Here is a 19,703-nt window from a genome sequence, read left to right on the forward strand (position 1 = left end):
CTTGTTCTACACCTAGTTCTTGTTTAAATGATTTCATAGACATTATTACCTAGGATGAAGGTAAATAAATCAGGTGATACATTAAAATGGTAAGTAGAGATAGTGGTAATACATGTAGCAAAAAAAAAAAAAAAAAATCAGGCTGGAGAGATGGCTTAGCCATTAAAGCGCTTGCCTACAAAGCCTAAAGACACAGGCTTGATTCCCCAGAACCCATGTAAGCACATGGTAATGCATGCATCTGGAGTTCGTTTACAGTGGCTAGAGGTCCTGGCATGTCCATTCTAATAAATAAATAAAAAATATTTTAAGAAATCATGGTTATATTTGCTTGTTGAAATGATCATTAGGGTAGAGAACCACTAGTTGTAACCTCTGTTGGAAGGCTATTGCCTTAATCCATGGAGGATAATACAGACTTCCACTGGTGGATGTAATCAGAGGGAGTCAAGAGAAACCAGGGAGAGAAGATGCCAGCCCAGAGATTTCCTCCGTGGTTGATGAGCTCAGCCTAGATGAGTTTGAGAGGCATTCAGGTGTCCATGGCTGGAAGGTGGCTGCAGGTCACCCCAGAGAGCTTTTATTTTATTTTATTTTTGAGGCAGGGTCTCATTCTAGCTCAGGTTTAACTGGAATTCACCATGTAGTCTCAGGCTGGCCTTGAATTCACAGTGCTCCTTCTACCTCTGCCTCTGCTGGGATTAAAGGTGTGTGCCATCATGGCCTGCCGGTGTGATTTTTGTAAAAAGTAGGTGACAGTACCAGGATTGTGAGGATTCAGGGAGGGCTGTCGAGTTTAATGCTTCCTAAACGGTGCATCATTTAAAAAATATTTTGTTCAGGTCAGCCTGAGCTAGAGTAAAACCCTACCTCGAAAAAAAAAGAAAAATAATTTTTTTTTTTGCTTATTTGAAAGAGAGAGGTGAGGGAGAGGCAGATAAAGAATGGGAGCCGCAGGACCTCAGTATCTCTGCAAGCGAACTTAAGACACATGTACCACCTTGTACATCTGCCTTTATGTGGGTACTGGGGAATCGAACCTGGGCCCTTCAGCTTGCTTTGACCGCCAAGCCATCTCTCCAACCCCTGGTGAATCACTTCTTAACACAATTCCTGTCTCATCCCGGATGCTATTTGTACAAGTGCAAGCAGGCTCCTTGGCACCCAGGGCTCCATGTGTGCAGCTGCAAAGTGGGGCGAAGCCAGACCGTAGGTTTACTGAAAAATTAAGATAATTCTTAAAGAAATGGATGTGAAGTAAAACCAGAAATTGAGGCGCCTGGACAAAGGCCCGGGAGGAGACGCCTCCAGCCAAACGCCTTTAGGGCCGAGTCAGCTTGTTAGGCCCGCGGTGAGAAAGCTTTGGAAGGTACAGACCGGCCAGGTGCTGGCAGGTCAACCGTGCCCCTCTGTCCAGCAAGGCGAAAGCAGGGTGAGTTTATCCCGATCCTGACCCGGCTGAGTCCCGCCGCGGCCTTTAAAGGCCCACCACGTGGCCGCGCCGGTGGCCAGGGTCTGGAGGCGGTGTCCGCGCGGCGCCTGCGCACTGCCGCGAACGCCCCTCCCCCGGGTTCCGAGAGCCAGAGCCCGCATTGGAAGTGACGGTGGCTGGGGGGGGGGAGGGGGGCGGGCGGACAAGGAGGAAGGGGGCGGAGCCAGCGCCGTATGCAAATCGAGCCCCGAGGGGCGGAGCTTGCGACGCCGAAGCCACCGCCTCTACGTCCCCGGGACCTCGCCGGCGAAGACAGTCGGAGGCTCGCAACCCTCGGCCCCTTTTTCCGCGAGCTCTGACGTCGCCGACGTTCCATTTAAAAGCGGCCGCGCAGGCGCAGTGAGCCGAAATGCGAACTTAGGCTGTTACACAACTGCTGGGGGGTCTGTTCTCGCCGCCCGCCCGCCCGGCAGTCTTGTCAGCGCCGTCGCCGGCTTCCGCCTCAGCTGTCCCGGGCATCTCGGGGCCCGTCGCCGCCGTCGCCGCTTGCCCGTGTCTCCTTCGAGCCACCGTCCGCCCGCCCGCCCGCCAGGCCGTCCGTCCGTCCGTCCGTCCGCCCGCGTCTCTCCCGCGCTCGCCGCCCGGGCCGACATGAGCGGGGACCATCTCCACAACGATTCCCAGGTACGGCCTTCGGGGGGGGGGGGAGGAGGGTTCCCCCACCGCGGTCGGCGAGCCCGGGTCTCCGTCCCAGCGTCCCCGGGGCGCCCCCAACCCGGCTGCTTTGACAGGCCCGAGCCCCCCCCAACCCCACCCCCGGCGCTGCAGGTCGGCTCTCCGGGGCTCCCCGGGTGGAGCCGGCAAGTTCGAGTTTGGGGGTGCATTTGTGTGTGGGGGGACGCTGCAGTCCTTATTCCACCCCCGCGCAGTCACCGTGGGGGGGTGTCGTCCCCGGGTCCGTGGTCCGGGGTGGGCCTGACTCCCGGCCGCGCGCGCGCGTTCGCTCCGCCGCCCCGGGGGCTTCATGCGCCTGTTGTTTCATCTTCCCTCTTTTTTTTTTTTCTTTTTTCCTCTCCTCAGATCGAAGCGGATTTCCGATTGAATGGTGAGTGTGTCCTCGCCCCCACCCCACCCCCAACCCCGCCCCGGGCCCCCCTCACCTCCCCCGCGGTCGCCGGCCGTCTTTCCCCCCGGCGCCCCGGCCGGGAGCCGGCCAGAGGACAGACATGGCGTCCCAGAGACTAAGTCCCGGCTCCTCGCTCACCGGCCCCATTGTTCCCATCGGGCCGTCTCTAGACCCCGTTTCCTGGGGTCTCAGCTCCCCCCGATCACGGGCTTCCCAAGAGGGGGTCACGGAGACCCTGTCTCACCCATCCCCGGGCCTCGGGAGGCCTCCGCTCGCCGGGATTCTCCCCGGGAAAGTCGCCTTGTCGATGGTCGGGACTTAGTCTCTGCGCCATTTTCTTTTTTTCTCCTCTCCTTTCTGTGCCTCTGTCTTTTTCTCTGCCTCCCTCCGCTCCTTCCTCGAGCCACCCAGTAAGAGCTTTCTACCGAGCCGAGCCGTATCAATCACAGACCTCACCCGAGAGGGAAAGCCTGGAGATGGAATTATTACCAGTTTTTGTTGTTTTTTTCTTTTTTCCCCCCACTGAATAGAACTTTATTTTGGGGGGGAGGTTTATTCGCTCTCTTGCTTCATGTTTGCGTCCTTTTCTGCTTACAGAATGAAAGATTCCCTTAAGCAACAATGGAGGGCTATTTTTTTTTTGTGTGTGTGAGATGTTTATGATAGCATTTGTGAATTGTGACTCTTAAAAACTAAAGCCACCTTTTGTGGAGTTCTAAGTGAAATAAGGTTGTTTTCCCCAAGTTGTGTTCTTTGCAAAGGTATCTCTTTCAGAAAGTTTGTAAGTTCTCTGTCACCTGGTGTGACTGTTGGATATTGGGTATATTGATTTTTTTTTTTTAATTAAAGTATTAGGGACCAGAACTTTTTATGGGGCCAAGGGTCCCAGTGCAGTGTTACTTACAGACACAGTTTAGTGAATGTTGGAAGGAAGGGTGGTTTTCTCACCTTAACCTGGTGTATTGGCCTTTTTCTCTTGGACTATAGGGAGAGAAAGAAAAAGATTTTACTTACTGAAACAAAGAGTGACCAGCACCCATTCCTGTTTCCTGTTCTTTTTTCTCAGAGCTGCTGTTTGTCAGCAGTCAAGAGTTAACTAGCTTTCCCCACATCCTTATGCTTTGGAGCCCTTTTTAGTCAAGCCAGACATTTGTTCTTGGAATTTTTCTTTTTAAAGTTATTCAGGATAGAGTCCATCCTCCCCTCCACCCCCCAATAAAAAGCTCCTCTTTATGGGCTTTCCAACAATCCCATTGTAGTGTGCTGGGAATTCCCACTGATTCTGATGGTACATAATCCTGTTCAATTGAGTTTGGGTTCCGGGAACTTCTCCAATGGGAGAAGCTGATGAGTAGGTTTTCTGATGGCATAATCAGTCATACATCGTGTTTGCCTGCCCTACTGAGAGCAGCCTTATGTTTAGATTTTGAACTGAAGCATCCAACAAGAAGGGGCTGAGTCAGGAGACAGTGTAGGTAAGGCATAGCTTTTCTTGAGCACCTAATATGTGCAAGAACTGTGCTTAGTGCTATGCTGCGACCACACAGTACTCCACTACTCTTCCTCTCAGCTCGGTCATTGGGGGAGACATAATTAGTTAATTATAAGGTAGGTGCTTGGCTCTTATGTGTACCCAAAATGTTTTGGGAGAATAAAGGACTTAATTTTATCTGGGGGTGGGGAAATTTCTCAGAGATGACAGGACAGGGTGTTGTGCAAGACAAGGTATGAGAACTGTCAGGGACTGGATGGGTTCTTAAGTACATTTATCTAACCTTTTAAAATAGGGAGATGAGGCCCCTTCAGCTTAGAAGGTCACTACCTATATAGTTCAATTTTTTTTCTTTTTTGGAAATGAGAGCAAAGAAGGGATGTGGCAGGTGAGGATGTAAGACGTCCTTTAGATCTGTGTGAAGGTAGGACTTGAGTAGAAAAAGTATTTGATTTTAGGCTCTTCTGAGTGTGTAATATATTTAATAAAATTGCGTTCAGCCAATTGCCTCTGAAACTTAATTAGTGTTTACTTAAATTGTACATGGGCACTAAGGAGTGGGCACGAACACAACTGTGGGTATTTTTGTGGAATTAAGCTGCCTGTGTTGACTTTTACAGTATTGATTCACATTTTCAAGCAACTATGCCTAGTATTTATTGAGTGCTTAACTTTCTGCCATGCCTGAATCTCAGCTCTTTCCTTGGATCATATGATTTAATCCTTGGATGGGCCCTTATGAGTGTTATAGGTGAGTAAACTGAGTGCATCCTATTTAAAACCATGAACTTAACTGTGTAGCAGTAGGAATGATACCAGTATGAACAAATTAAGATTACTATATTTTCCAAAGCTATACAAGGAAAGAAGGGCGTATGTGATAGTTCCTCATTTACTTTTTATTTAAATCTTGAAAAGAAAAGTTTTTAATTGTATTTCTGTCACTGTAAGGATCTGATGCTGGAGTCATTAGTGAATACTGTCTAGAAAGTGTAGTGTTATTAAGCGTGTGCTTGCTCTAGCAATGCACTGTTAACTAAGTGATTGATTTGTGTAACTATGAGATAGTTTAAAAAAATAAAAATCAGTATTTATACCCAAACTTATTATTGATCTTTGTAGTAAGAGAAGTTAGCTTAAATATCTTAAGTGGGTCTGATCCACCCTGCCAATTGTCCGTGAAAGTTCAAGTATTATAATAATCACATTTCCCTCACCTTACCAGCCCTCATCCCCTAAGATGTAAAAGTTTTTTGTTCTCTCCCTTTGATGCTTATTTACAGTGCTTAAAATTGTATAGCCTTTGTATGGAATTTTGTACATTCTACTCCATACTTGACTGCTGGGAAAATATCATATGAAATGTGTTTATCTTTAAGCTGTTACTGATGAGCTAGGGATTTTAGGAGCATAAGCCATACTTCTTTTTGACAAAGGAAGACTTCCTTTAAAGTGTTGGTAGTACTGACTGTGGGGTGGCTGAGTCATTGTCACAGGACTGTACAGGATACCTAGCTGTGGAGTTGATAACATCAGATAAGGTTGTTAGTGAATCTTCTTGAACTGCTTCAAGAACATGAAGTTTTACTGCCTGTCTGAATGAGTTGTGGAATTTGCTCCTCTCCCAACGTAGACTACTTTACTCCTTCATATCTTGTGTTGATTCTGGTTAGTTTAAAGGATTCAAATTTGATGAGGGGGAAATAAGTAGGAATTCTTTCTGATGCTTAGAGGTAGGGGCTTGTACATTAGTGCTGGTTGAGTGTGATTGGGGCAGGCAGTGAGAAGGCTGATGGCATGACTATGGAAATTCTCATCACATTTTAAAAACCGAAAATCAATACATCTCAACATGGTGCAGAACGTCTTCAGACTTGGTCTCTGTATGATGAAGTATTTAGACTCTAGTGTTGTCTTTTCTTGTGCTGTAGCCAGACTCCGTAAAGTACCTTTTTAGAATTAGTAAGCAGTTTTGGAGTTCGCAAATATATTCTAGGTGTTGTAGGAAAGCTTTGAGACTGTCATAACATCAAGAAAAAGAATCTGAAGCTAGGCATGGTGGTGCACACCTTTAATCCCACCTACTCAGCAGAGGTAGTGATCACTATGAGTTTGAGGCTACCTTGAGACTACATAGTGAATTCAGCCTGGGCTATAGAGCAGACCCTACCTCCAAAAAGGGAAAAAAGAATCTGGAAAAAGTTTCTTATTCCCATCTTTGTAAATGTGAACTTAAGAAACATCCATTCCTTTGACTCCAGGCCAATAGCCAAAGTAGGGAATCAAACAGAGGCTGTAGCTTGGACGGATGAGCATTTTTTTTCCTCCAAACTCCACGCTGCCTACCACCTGCTTGCCTATCTAGGAGCTGTCAGTGTGTGCTTTGTTGATAGCTTAGGGCCTCAGCTCTTTTGGTGACCAAGGCTTGATAAAATGGGGATAAGCTTATAGCAGAATGCTCATTAGAGCATACCTTGGTGATGTTATATATAGGAAATGGCTAATAGTTTGCCAAATTTATTTAATGGGAAATAAGTATTGCTGAGCATCATTTTTATCTGTATGTTTAAGAAAAATCCTAAAGGTGCATTTTACAAACTAAGAAATGTCTTTCTTGATGCTTGTGTATTGCTAGGGTGCATATAATTATATTAGCCTAGGCCACCCATATCAGTGCTGTGTTAACTGTCATGTAGGCCTCTAAACTCTAAGGGAGATAGACAACTTCAGTTTTTATAGGTGTTAACTTGTCTTATTTTTTTAGTTCCATTCACTTATCTTCTTGCTCCTTTACCTTTATATTCTAGAGAATTTTTCTGAAAAAACATAATAAAATTTATGTTTATATTTCCTGTGTTCATAACACATTTAAAGGTGGGAGATACATCTCTCCTAAGATATTAATTCACCTGAGAATTTACCCTGTTTTAAATTGGCATTTGTTGCTCATTTTTGTGGGTTGAAGGGACCAAATAACTCAGCTTATTTGCATTCCTGAGCTGTATATGATAAATCCAAGGCAAGGTGCTGAACTAGCAATCCTCCTGTCACCTGGGCCCTAGTTGCCTCCTTTGTTAATGTTGGTGAGATCAGGAACACATTTCACAAACACTGAAATTCTGACTTTTTAAGAGCAAGATCTAGCCAACTATTGGTCCTAATTCAGTTAGTACAATCTAGAATCTTTGAATTTTTTTTTTGGTGTTGTTTTTTGTTTTTGTTTTTTGAAATAGGGTCTCACTCTGGCTCAGGCCTGGAATTTACTCTACATTCTCAGGGTGGCCTCGAACTCATGGCGATGCTCCTACCTCTTGTCTCCCAAGTGCTGGGATTAAAGGCGTGCGCCTCCACGCTGGGCTGAGTTGTTTTTGTTTTTTTTTTTTAATTTTTTTTTTAATTTTTTATTTATTTATTTGAGAGCGACAGACACAGAGAGAAAAACAGATAGAGGGAGAGAGAGAGAATGGGCACGCCAGGGCTTCCAGCCTCTGCAAACGAACTCCAGACGCGTGCGCCCCCTTGTGCATCTGGCTAACGTGGGACCTGGGGAACCGAGCCTCGAACCGGGGTCCTTAGGCGTCACAGGCAAGCGCTTAACCGCTAAGCCATCTCTCCAGCCCATGAGTTGTTTTTTAAGACAAGGTTTCGGAGCCGGGCGTGGTGGCGCACGCCTTTAATCCCAGCACTTGGGAGGCAGAGGTAGGAGGATCGCCGAGAGTTCGAGGCCACCCTGAGACTACGTAGTGAATTCCAGGTCAGCCTGAGCCAGAGTGAGACCTTACCTCAAAAAACCAAAAAAAAAAAAAAAAAAAAAAAAAGACAGGGTTTAACTGTGCTGCCCAGGCTGCTCTGGGACTGAGATTTTCCTGTTGCTTCCATTCTTTTTTAGTGTGCCCTTTTGCTGCTTTGTAAAAGTCTAGATTTCAATATTGCTAGCATACAAGATGCCAGCCAGGGTTATAAAATTTTATAGAGGGCAGGAAAGATGGCTCTGCTTTTAAGGCATTTGCCTGCCAAGCCTAACGACTGGAGATCGATCCCCAGTATTCACATAAATCCAGATGCATAAAGTGGCATATGCATCTGGAGTACATTTGCAGCAGCTGGAGTCCTGGTATGCCCATTCTCTCTGTCTCCTATTTTCTCTCTTGAAAATAAATACATAAAAATAATCTTCTTAAAAGTTCATAGAGAGGGGCTGGAGAGATGGCTCAGCGGTTAAGCGCTTGCCTGTGAAGCCTAAGGACCCCGGTTTGAGGCTCGGTTCCCCAGGTCCCACTTTAGCCAGATGCACAAGGGGGCGCACGCGTCTGGAGTTCGTTTGCAGTGGCTGGAGGCCCTGGCGCGCCCATTCTCTCTCTCCCTCTATCTGTCTTTCTCTCTGTGTCTGTCGCTCTCAAATAAATGAATAAAAAATTTAAAAAAAAAAGTTCATAGATAGGTATGTTATTAGTTGCTAGGAGACTGATCTGTCAAGTTTCAGAATATGTCATTTTGTGTATGTCAACTACTTCAGACTGAGTTTACCCAACTCTTTATGGTAGTCCCTTCATTTCTTTATATTCAGCTCTTTGAGCTCTTGCTCAGTAACAGAAGGGGAAGTGGGAAGAGGGGAACTAATTTTGAGAGGTTTCTAGACACCATGCTTTTATTACATCTGAACTGAATAGGGAGAGATAGCCAAGATTACAGAGGCTTGTGGGAGAACCCCAGAGATCAGGAAAGGAAACATTTTCTGCTTTGCCCCCTTTTACCTCCCATTTTGGTAGCATAACGCTTTGGTGCAGATTCCAGAAACTTCACTCACTGTTCCACCTAGCCTGTAATCAGTAAGCTTGTAGCACAGTAGTCACAGCCTGCCCTTAATTATCTGCTGGTAGAGATAGCCTGGACCCCAAGCACCTGGGTCGCTAGTCCAGCACTAAGGCTGGAAGCAGACTGATAAGTGAATGGTAGGTGGTAAAGAGAGAGGCTGTGGGAGATAGGCTTGTTGTGAGCAGCTGCTTCAAAAGAGTACAGCTCAGAAAAATCAAGGTAGTCCTTAGTCCTTGTTTCTTACTATGAAACTTGGCCTAACCCTTTATTTTCAAAAGGAAGTAAGGTCTCATTCTACACTAGGCTGACTTGGAGCTCTGTAGTCCCAGGCTGGCCTTCAACTCACAGTGATCCTTCTACCTCAGCCTGCTGAGATTAAAGATGTGCGCCACCACTCCCAGCTGTTTTCTCATTTGTGAGAAAAATGTTTGTTTCCCAAGCTGTTGAGAGTTAAATGAGTATATGAAAATGCCTCTCTTGTCCACATTGTAGAATTAACTTGGGTCATAAAGCTTCTATTCTAAAATTGATGTTTATTTCGAGTGTTAGATTTGAAGTAGTGGTGGTACTGACTTTATCCTTTACTGGTATTTTTCTCTTTTTAAAATTTTTATTTATTTATTTGAGAGAATGAGAGACCAAGGAGAATGGGTGCTCCAGGGCCTCCAGCTGCTGCAAATGAACAAACTCCAGATGCATACACCGCCTTGTGCATCTGGCTTACTTGGGTACTAGGGAGCTGGACCTGGGTCCTTTGGCTTCACAGGCAAGTGCCTTAACTGCCAAGCCATCTCTCCAGCCCATTTTACTGGTATTTCTTTCCTGTTTATGTTTTAAATCTTCCTGACATTTGCATAGTGAATTGTAACATGTAGGTACAGCTGGCTGAATCTTTAACTGAACTACTGGTCTACATGCTCTTCCAGTTGTCGAGCAGTCACTGTAAAATCAAAGTGTCTCCATATCTAGGTTTGGGCTAAGTAGGATCCATATATATTAAGCCTGCTTTTCTGGGAAAAGTTAAAAGGCAGAATTTCTTGGTGCAATAGATACAATAGGTTCAAAAATAAAGGATACCTGCTGCTGTAACTAATTTCTCAACTATTTAATAGAACTTTGCATTTTCAGTCACAGATACGCGGAACCTTAACTTTTAGATACATTTAATAAATGGAAGGTCAGATTCATTGCTTGTATATTTTTCAAACCATGGAACCCAACATGGACGTTTTAACTTGGGCCCTCATGCTTGTACTCGAAGCTCACTTAACCACTGAGCGATCTTCCTGTCCTAGGCTCCTTTTCTTTCACTATTTTTCTCTAATGCAGGAAGTAAATAGGCTTTTTACCCACCCCAAGAAATACATATACAACTGATAGCCTTGGAATGAAGGGAACTCAAAGTGGGGTTCTTGAACATCTGTTCAAGGGTGTTGGATCATTAAACCAGTTAATATCAGAGCCTTGTTCTAGCCTTTAATCTAGCCTTTACTTGTGATGTAGAGATAATATTGACCTTACAAGACAAGATTAAAGAGCTTACTACTATTCTTTTATGAAAGGTGAAGTTTAGAACAGATTCTTTAGTTCCCTGACAATTTTTAAACTACCCAAACAGCTTTTCAGAGATCCACTTCATTTGTCTTTTGTACAAAGGGGACATCTTTAATTTCTATCAACTTGGGGATATACCTTTTGTGATATTCTATATAAGCAGGCAGGAATTTTGCATATGGGATTGTTTTCTTTGAGGTATCTCACCCAGGTAAGGTTTCACTCTAGCCTAGGCTGACCTGGAATTCACTGTGCAGTTTCAGGGTGGCCTTGAACTCACTGCAACCCTCCTACCTCTGCCTCCCAAGTGCTGGGATTAAAGGCATGCACCACCACACCCTGTTTGCTTTGAGTCTTTGAAATGCTGGCTCAGGAGAGGTACCCAGTAATAAGTGCCTGTTGTGTACAGTGCATTTAGGAAATTTGTCAGTGAATAATAATCTTTTTGCAACATTTAGATTGTGCAACATTTAGAAACTTTCTTAGGAAGCTAAACATTTTATGTTTAATTGTAAATGAAAATTTTAAGTTGCCATATTCATGCAAGCATTGAAAAAGTAAATCTGATTAGTAGAAACAGATGAACTGAGAAGCTCACACAGCTTTCAGAATGAACACTTGGAAGTCAGTAAGTTGTAGGCATGAACATTCCTGCTGTTGAGGTTTTTCTTTAGGCCTTAGTACAAAAGTTCCTGTCTTATCAAAATGAATGGGACCTGGAGGCTACTTTCTAGCAGTTAATGTTTCACCATCAGTGCAAGATTGACAGCTCCATTAGTTCTAGGCCTAAGAAAATCCTTTAAAGAAACTGGAAAATGAGCCAGGCGTGGTGGCACACGCCTTTAATCCCAGCATTTGGGAGGCAGAGATGGTAGGATCACAGTGACTTTGAGCCCACCCTGAGACCACATAGTAAATTCCAGATCAGCTTGAGCTAGAGTAAGATCCTAACTCAAAACCTCCCCCCACACACAAAAAATAAAAAGGCTGGAACTTGTATCTCCAAAGAAGTCCAACTCTTTTGTTACAGAAGGTGTTTTTTCTTTAGTATACTTTGATGTTCATTAAATTTTTTTCACCTGGAATAGAAGAAAACCTTTATTTTTATGTATTTATTTCCCGTTATATCAGATAACCATGTAATGAAGTTTAGAATAGTCTTCAAGTTTCCCTGCTGGTCAGAATGGCTATAAATGTGTCTATTCTGTACAGGCGTCTGATGTGATGATAGCTAATTCAAGTCTGAAAAAGTGTAAATCCTTGAAGGGAACTGCATGAAATAGTTTGAAACCCTCTTATCACAAGTTTAAGAAACTAAAATCTTAGTAATTTAATTCGCTACTTACAGGTGTACAAAATTAATGTTGGCAACAGCTATTGCCCCCATCAAGTCCCTTTGGTATGGACAGTGCACAGAAGCCGTGCACCTACCTTTCTTAGAAGAAGGTTCCAAATACGTAGTGGTAGACTCTAGTCCCCCTTCATGCAGTTTCATTTTCTGTGGTTTCCCTTATCCACAGCCATCTGCATTGTAAAAACGCTAAATAGAAAATTGCAGAAATATTTTATAAAGATTTTAAATACTTGTTATTTCAGTAAAGTTTCACAATTATTTATTTTTATTGCTGTTAATCACTTTGCCTGTTTTATAAATTAAACTTTTATCATATATGAGCGGAGAATAGTGTTAGGATGTTTCAGGCATTCCAGGAACATTGTGCAACTAAGGATGGGCTACTATATTCATAATGGCCTCAGTCCTGGAAAAGTCATCAAGAGTTAAGTGTTAGAGTCACTGCTTGATCCTTAAAATCCTGCATTTTACTATGGACACAGTAGTTCTTGCTATTTATTTTTCATCCTTGCTATTTAACATCAGAAGAGAAGAAACAAGAACTTCTGAGGAAATGATCATCAATTAGGATCAGTTTCATTTTTCATGCTGGAGGAGGAAACAAAGATTAGAAAAGGAATACAGATTGGCAAGTCATTGTAATGCTGGTCTGTTACACTTAATTTCCAAATAGAAAGCTCTCCCACACAAGGCATCTGACTCTGAAAGGTCTCCCTTAAAAAAACATTTCATTGACAATTTGATTTTTAAAAATAACCTTTCTACAGGAACTCTGTTCCCTTGTTTCCCAGAAATAAAGTTCAGAATTACGATTGTGTTCTCTGTCTATTCCTAGATTCTATAGGCCCTGTTCACACGTTCTGTCTACTGTGAAATATCTCTGGTCTTTAGAACTTGCTATGGTTTGGATACACCCAGTATTTTTCCATTTTACTACCTATTTTTAGGAAGGCAGTAAATATTGTGAACTCCTTGTGGGTTAGAAACAGCCTGTTCCAGGATTGAAGGCATAGTCCGATACTCTCCTTTCCAGGAGAGGCTGTGTCCAATCGTGCCCTAAACCAAAGCACTTCTTTTTCTTTTCGAGGTAGAGTCTCACTCTACCTAGCCCAGGCTGACCTGGAATTCACTATGTAGTCTCAGGGTGGCCTCAAACTCTCAGGGATCCTCCTACCTCTGCCTCCCAAGAGCTGGCATTAAAGATGTGCCACCATGCCCGGCTAACATTTGACTTTTACTTAGCCTTTGCCATATCCTTTCATGTTTTTACTCTAGTCTGTAGGAATTTGTCATCTGGTTTTTGGATTTTTTGGGACATGGTCTTGCTGTGTAGCTCAGGATGGTCAGGAACTCAACATTTTCCTGTCTCAGCTTCCTGAATGCTGAGATTGAGGGTTTGCATTATCATGTTCAGCTTGGAGTTTCTGCTTTTCCTAGGAAGAGTGTTGTCTCACTTTGTATGGTCAGTACAGTGAGAAATAGTTTTTTTTAGTAAGTTTTAATTTTATTTTTAAGGTCAATATACATGATAATCACCTGGGACTTGGTAGACATATTCCTTGCACTAAAAATCTTTGTTTTTTGTTTTTTAAGGTAGGGTCTGACCCTGGCCCACGCTGACCTAGAATTCACTATGTAGTCTTAGGGTGGCCTTAACCTCTCTAAGAACCTCCTACCTCTGCCTCCAGAGTGCTGGGATTAAAGGTGTGCACCATCACTCCTGGGGAACATCTGATTTTTTTTTTTTAATTTTAGTTTATTTACAAGCGGGGGAGGGGAAGGTGGAAGGAGAAGGAGAAAGAATGAATGAATGGGTGTGCCATGGCCTGTAGCAGCTGCAAATGAACTCCAGATGAATGTTCCACTTCGCTTCTGGCTTTACTGGAGTGCTGGGGAATTGAACCTGAGTCCTTTGGCTTTGCAGGCAGGTGCCTTAACCTATGAGACATCTCTCCAGCCCTTTCTTAAAAAAAAAAAAACCACAATATTGATTTACTTATTTATTTTGGTTTTTGAAGGTATAGGATCTCACTGTAGTCCAGGCTGACCTGGAATTCACTATGTAGTCTCAGGGCGGCCTCACACTCAAGGCGATCCTCCTACTTCTGCCTCCCAAGTGCTGGGATTAAAGGCGTGCGCCATGATGCCCAGCTCAAAATTCATTTGTTTTTGAAAGAAAGAGGCAGATAGAGAGAATGGTTGTGCCTCTAGTCACTGCAAACAAACTGCAGACACATACTGCCCTGTACACCTGGCTTTACATAGGTACTGGGGGATTAAGTTGAATCTTTAGGCTTTGCAGGCAAGCACCTTAACCACTGAGCCATCTCTCCAGCCTCTTCCCACCGCCCCGCCTGCCACTGCTTTTTTTGAGATAGGATTTTACTTTGGCCCAAGTTGACCTGGAACTCTGTAGTCCTAGGCTAGCCTTGAACTCATAGAGATCCTCCAACCTCTGCCTCCCAAGTGCTAGGATTAAAGGCATGCACATCATGCCCAGCAAATCTGTGTTTTTTTTGTTTTTAAATTCTGGGAGGATTTATTTTTTTTTTTCTTTCTCAATTTTATTAACATCTTCCATGATTATCAAAAATATCCTATGTTGGGGGGGAGGGAAGGAATTACCATGGGATTTTTTTTATAATCATGGAAAATGTTAATAAAAATTAAAATAAAAATAAAAAAAATGGCAGGCCAAAAAAAAAATCCTATATCCTCCCTTCCCCCACTTTCCCCTTTGAAATTCCATTCTCCATCATATCCCCTCCCCATCTCCATCAGTCTCTTATATTTTGATGTCATGATCATGTCTTATGTAGGTAGTGTCAGACACTATGAAGTCATAGATATGCAGGCCATTTTATGTCTGGAGGGAGCATGTTGTAAGGAGTTCTACCCTTCCTTTGCCTCTTATATTCTTTCCACCACCTTTAATTCCAGCCGAGGTGGGAGGCTGCTGTGAATTTGTGGCCAGCCTGGGACTACAGAGTGGTAGGTCAGCTTGGGCTAGAGTGAGACCCTCCCATAGAAAAAAAACAAACAAGCAAAAAACCCTAACAAGCCAGGCTTTGGAGGCACACATCTTTAATCTCAGCACTCGGGAGGCAGAGGTAGGAGGATTGTGGTGAGTTTGAGGCCACCCTGAGACTACATGGTGAATTCCAGGTCAGCCTGGTAAGACTCTACCTCAAAAACAAAACAAAACAGGGCTGGAGAGATGGCTTAGTGGTTAAGCGCTTGCCTGTGAAGCCTAAGGACCCTGGTTCGAGGCTTGGTTCCCCAGGTCCCACATTAGCCAGATGCACAAGGGGGCGCACGCATTTGGAGTTCGTTTGCAGAGGCTGGAAGCCCTGGCGCGCCCATTCTCTCTCTCCCTCTATCTGTCTTTCTCTCTGTGTCTGTTGCTCTCAAATAAATAAATTTAAAAAAAAACAACAACAACAACAAAAACAAACAAACAAACAAAAAAAACCCTAGCAATGTCTGGTACTTCTGTATCCTCCCATAATAAATACTTACCAAGAACATGATAAACTTGATTAATCATAATCATCTTCTGGTCAAATCCTATAGGTGTGATATTTGTGTGAGGCCTAAAGCTGGTTGTTTAGTGATTCAGCTGCTAAGCCAGCGTGTCTTGTTTCCCTGAAGGCCTGTGTCTGGGTTGGTACTTGAGCAATGCTTGTGCTTCTGACCGCTCCTGTGTTGACATGATTCCCAGGATGGATAGGGAAAGGGCCTCTGAAACATAAAAACATTTAAGGAACCAGTTATGTAGGACTGTTAGGTTTCTTGTATTCCTAAAGAATATGTAAAGCTCAGTGGGAGAGATGTGTTCAGGCACAGCTTGTGGCCCAGGGTATGGCCTGAGTATTCTAAGCACAGTCAATAGAAATACTCTGAAGAAAGGCCTCTTGGTTGAATTAATAACACAACAAATGAAGAAATGCATTAACACCCTTGATCCCTTTATTGCCGGACAAAGTGTGACCTTGGGAATTTTCAGGCCCCAACCATTCGATTCAAAGACAACATAGACGGAGTTGTGGACTCCTAGTCAGGTGTGTAGTTAGTCTCACTACTTCCTAAGCTTTAAGAGCTCACTTAATGGAAGTGAAGGAGGACAAGTTTGCAGGAATGGGCTTGCCCTAATTGAGCTAGCCTGAGAAAGTGCACTTTCAGGTTAGACAAGTCCTTTTTTCCTTTATGTCTACCACCTAGGGAAGGGGAAGTGCTTGCACTACAGTAATGTCCTTATGAAAATGGTCTTACTGTGGAGAATAATATAGAGGAAGAGTAAAACACTCCAACTTAAGCATTGTATTTTTGTTGTTGTTTTGTTTTTTTCGAGATAGTGTCTCACTCTGGCCCACACTGACTCTGGAATTCACTATGTAGTCTCAGGCTGGCCTTGAACTCACAACGACCCTCCTACATCTGCCTCCCAAGTGCTGGGATTAAAGGAGTGCACCACCACACCTGGTTTAAGCCTTGCATTTAAAGGAGAAAGATGTTAGTAAAAGTAGAATTTGTTTGCCTTGCTCCCCAATAGACTACTACTTAGTTGAATGCTCTCTGCAGTAGCAGTTTGCTTATGTCATGGGCAGCTGAACCAGGCAAGCTTCAGGCTAGCCTTTAGAAAATACACAACACTGGGCTGAAGAGATGTCTTGGCAGTTAAGGCACTTGTGTGCAAAGCCTGAGAATGTATGATTAAATCTCCAGGTCCCACGTAGCCAGATGCAAAAGTGATGCAAGTGTGCATGTTGTACGTGTGCACAAGGGGGTGCACACATCTGGTGTCCACAGCAGCTGAAAGGCCCTCATGCACTCATTCTCGCTCTTTCTCTCTAAAAAATAAAAACAAGGGGGGGGGGCAGGAGAGATGGCTTAGTGGTTAAGGCACTTGCCTCCAAAGCCTAAAGACCCATGTTCGATTCCCCAGTACCTGCATAAAGCCAGATGCACAAGGTGGCACATGTGTCTGGAATTCAGTTACAGTGGCTAGAGGCCCTAGTGCACCTATTTTCTATCTGACTGTCTCTCTCAATAAAATCAATATGTAGAATATTTTTTTAAAAGAAAGAAAATTTCTTTAAAAAAAAAAAGGAAAATACATAACATGTAGTTACTGCCATTTAGGAAAAAGGCTTCAGTGGGTAGATCTAATGTTAGGTAGGGGGTCAGGACAAAGGAATTCTCAATCCTGACTTTGTCTTTACTAACCAGAACAGGTTATAAAGTGTGGTTCTTTAGGTTCCTTACCAGTAATAGAAGAGTGTTCTAATCTAAGCTTCTAGATCAGGCCTGTCAGGAGAACTTCCCATCATAATCTATACTTACCAGTATGATAGCTGTTTCTTATATGAGGCCTTTAACAGAGAAGCAAGCACCCCCTTCCACTTATATTTCCTTTGTTCAATAGCCCTGAGGGGAAGAGGCCTAGGAATGTGGCTTTTCCGAAGGACTATCCTGTAGGTACTCCTATCAGCTGAGCTGAGGGGACCTTGACCTCTATTAGATCTTAGTTTGTCACAGTGAAAGAGGGAGACAATGTTTTCTAATTGGGATTCTGGGCTGCTTGCTGTTCATCAGTCATTCTTTATCCATAAGGGTAGCACTTTGAGGAGTCAGGGATGGGGATGTTCTCAGGTTAGGAGTAGATTCTAGGCTCCATTTGTCTGTTTGGGAGTCCTCATGCATGACTTTCGGTAAGTAAGTCTGAGCTTGAAACTATTCAGACTGCTGGTGCCAACAGGCCACCTCAAGCCCTCATGAGGAGGGAAGGGGTCTCATCTGTCACCAGAAAGGTCTGGCATCTCTGACTACCACAGGGCTGTCTGTGTTCTTGCTTCCAGGCGGATTCTGTTTCCTCAGCTCATAGAGCCAGTTTCTTAAGGCCTCTTACTTGTTACTTCTGTCACATGAACTTCCCATCTAGCCGTACTTGTCAGGTGGGAACTCCTGTGCTGCTGAGCATGCTCTTCTGCACGCCATCATCCATCTGGGTGGGTCTCTGATGCTCCTGTGCTTTCAAGATGGTTCCTTTGACCATTGCCATCATTAGATGGCATTCCCTAGGGCTGTGGCACCTGGGCTTCATGGTCTGTCTCTCCTCACCCCCCGCCCCCGCTACACTTGCATGAGGCATCATTGGTGGCAGTATCACTAAGATGCAGGAACTGCACTTCTACCACCTGTGCAGCACAGGTACCACGCAGAGCAGCACATCACGTCAGAGCCTCTGCTTTGCTATAGGAACTTCATCTGTGCCTGGTTTCCATCTGTTAAGGTGCAGCAGCTTGTGGTACAGGCTCAGAACTTGCCTCTGTAGCTGACTGGACTGGCTTATTGTAGTGGGCAGCAGGCGTAGCAAATGTCCAGGAACAGCCACAGTGCCACATAAGTCCCCCTCTGGTTTTCAGAATGTGAATTTAAAATAGTTACATGTGGCTAATTGCTGCCATATTGGACAGCACAGCTCTAGATGAAGTTTGGGTGTGACAGAAGAGGTTTTGATTTGTTCGGAATATAGTGGTTGGGTCTCAGAACTCTGCAGAAGTGTGAATTTGATGGGTTAGGAGTTTGAATAATGGCTTCCCTTCTGTATATCTACATTGCCTTAACCTGGGTAACAGGTTAAGAGAACTTGTTACTAATAAATAAACTCATGCTTATCTAAACACTTAGAACTTCAGATAGTTCTCCATTTTACTTGACCTCTTCAGTGCTAAACCAAAGGAAAAATGTAATATCCTTTGAGTTTAGTTCTTATTTTTCTTAGCGTGCCCTATGAAGTTTATGTCTATTATGTTTAACAAACAGGTTGATTTAGGGCAGGTGTGGTGGCGCACACCTTTAATCCCAGCACTTGGGAGGCAGAGGTAGGAGGATTGCTGTGAGTTCAAGGTCACCCTGAAAATACATAGTGAATTTCAGGTCAGCCTGTGCTAGAGTGAGACCCTACCTTGAAAAAAACAAAACAAAACAGGAAAACAAGCAAAAAAACAGGTTGATTTACATTTGCACATACCTTTATTGATCAGCGTCCTTTAAACTGGTTAGTTAGTATTATTAGCCTGTAACTTCATTTGAAATAGTATATTTCTAGCATGTTGCCTGTATCAGATTTACTCACATTTGTTAAAGTACAGTCAGAATGAGTCAGTATCTTTCTATAAATGATAGATTCTAAGATTGTATGGACTTCCATGTAGCACCAAAAGCCTCTTGCCCAGAGTGATAACTAACCCATTTGGGGTAATTGTCTCACACACTCATGTTGAATATATGCTACTGCTCAAAAGTCATCTGGCTTAGAGTTGCCAGGCATGCCCCTGACTTGGCCCCTCTGAGCCATTTAGTATATACAACAACGTGTGAATTGCCCAAAGACTAGGAATCGACCCATTTTTCTCAAGGTTTAGTAGCTTCACATTATAATCCATTTTTTCCCTTTGGAGAACGGGAGGAAAGAACGATTAAGAGTGAAATAAGTACCTGATATTTGAACATTTACCATGACTCAGGCATGTCTGAAGTGTTCTGAATTTTCATATTAGTCCTGAGGTATAGATAACGTTACCATCTGTTCCCACTTTACTTTTGAAATTCAGGCTCAGATGTTAAGTAGCTCATAGCTATATAATTTGTAACTAAATGGCAGAGCAGGGAGTTTAATCTAGACCTTTTTGATGTCACAGCCTGAGTTCTTAAATGTGAAACAGATCAAAGTACCAGGGTATCCTGAGGAATCAGGGCTGTAGTGGAGTACCCTCAGACTAAGGGTTCTTGTTTGTGGTGGGTTATCCATTGAATAATATTTGGCACTGCTGCACTTTAAAGGATAATTCTTCTAGGCAGGGAAGCTTTCTGGCCTGTGCAGGATCTTGTGTTGTGTTGCGTTGTGTCGTGTCTAAGCAGTTCAGCT

General features: G+C 43.7%; 1 protein-coding gene across 1 annotated transcript in view; it reads left to right on the forward strand.

The window, feature by feature from the left end:
• The first annotated feature begins 1,732 nt into the window (after positions 1-1,732).
• Positions 1,733-19,703, forward strand: part of Top1 (DNA topoisomerase I) — a 103,016-nt gene continuing 85,045 nt past the window's right edge. Inside the window, exons 1-2 of the mRNA XM_004669284.2 lie at positions 1,733-2,116; positions 2,513-2,537. Of these exons, the coding sequence (XP_004669341.1) occupies positions 2,084-2,116; positions 2,513-2,537 (58 nt within the window). The 5' untranslated portion in view covers positions 1,733-2,083. The remainder of the gene's footprint in view (positions 2,117-2,512; positions 2,538-19,703) is intronic.

This window comes from Jaculus jaculus, chromosome 8 (assembly GCF_020740685.1).
Source record: "Jaculus jaculus isolate mJacJac1 chromosome 8, mJacJac1.mat.Y.cur, whole genome shotgun sequence".
Classification (NCBI taxonomy): Eukaryota; Metazoa; Chordata; class Mammalia; order Rodentia; family Dipodidae; genus Jaculus; species Jaculus jaculus.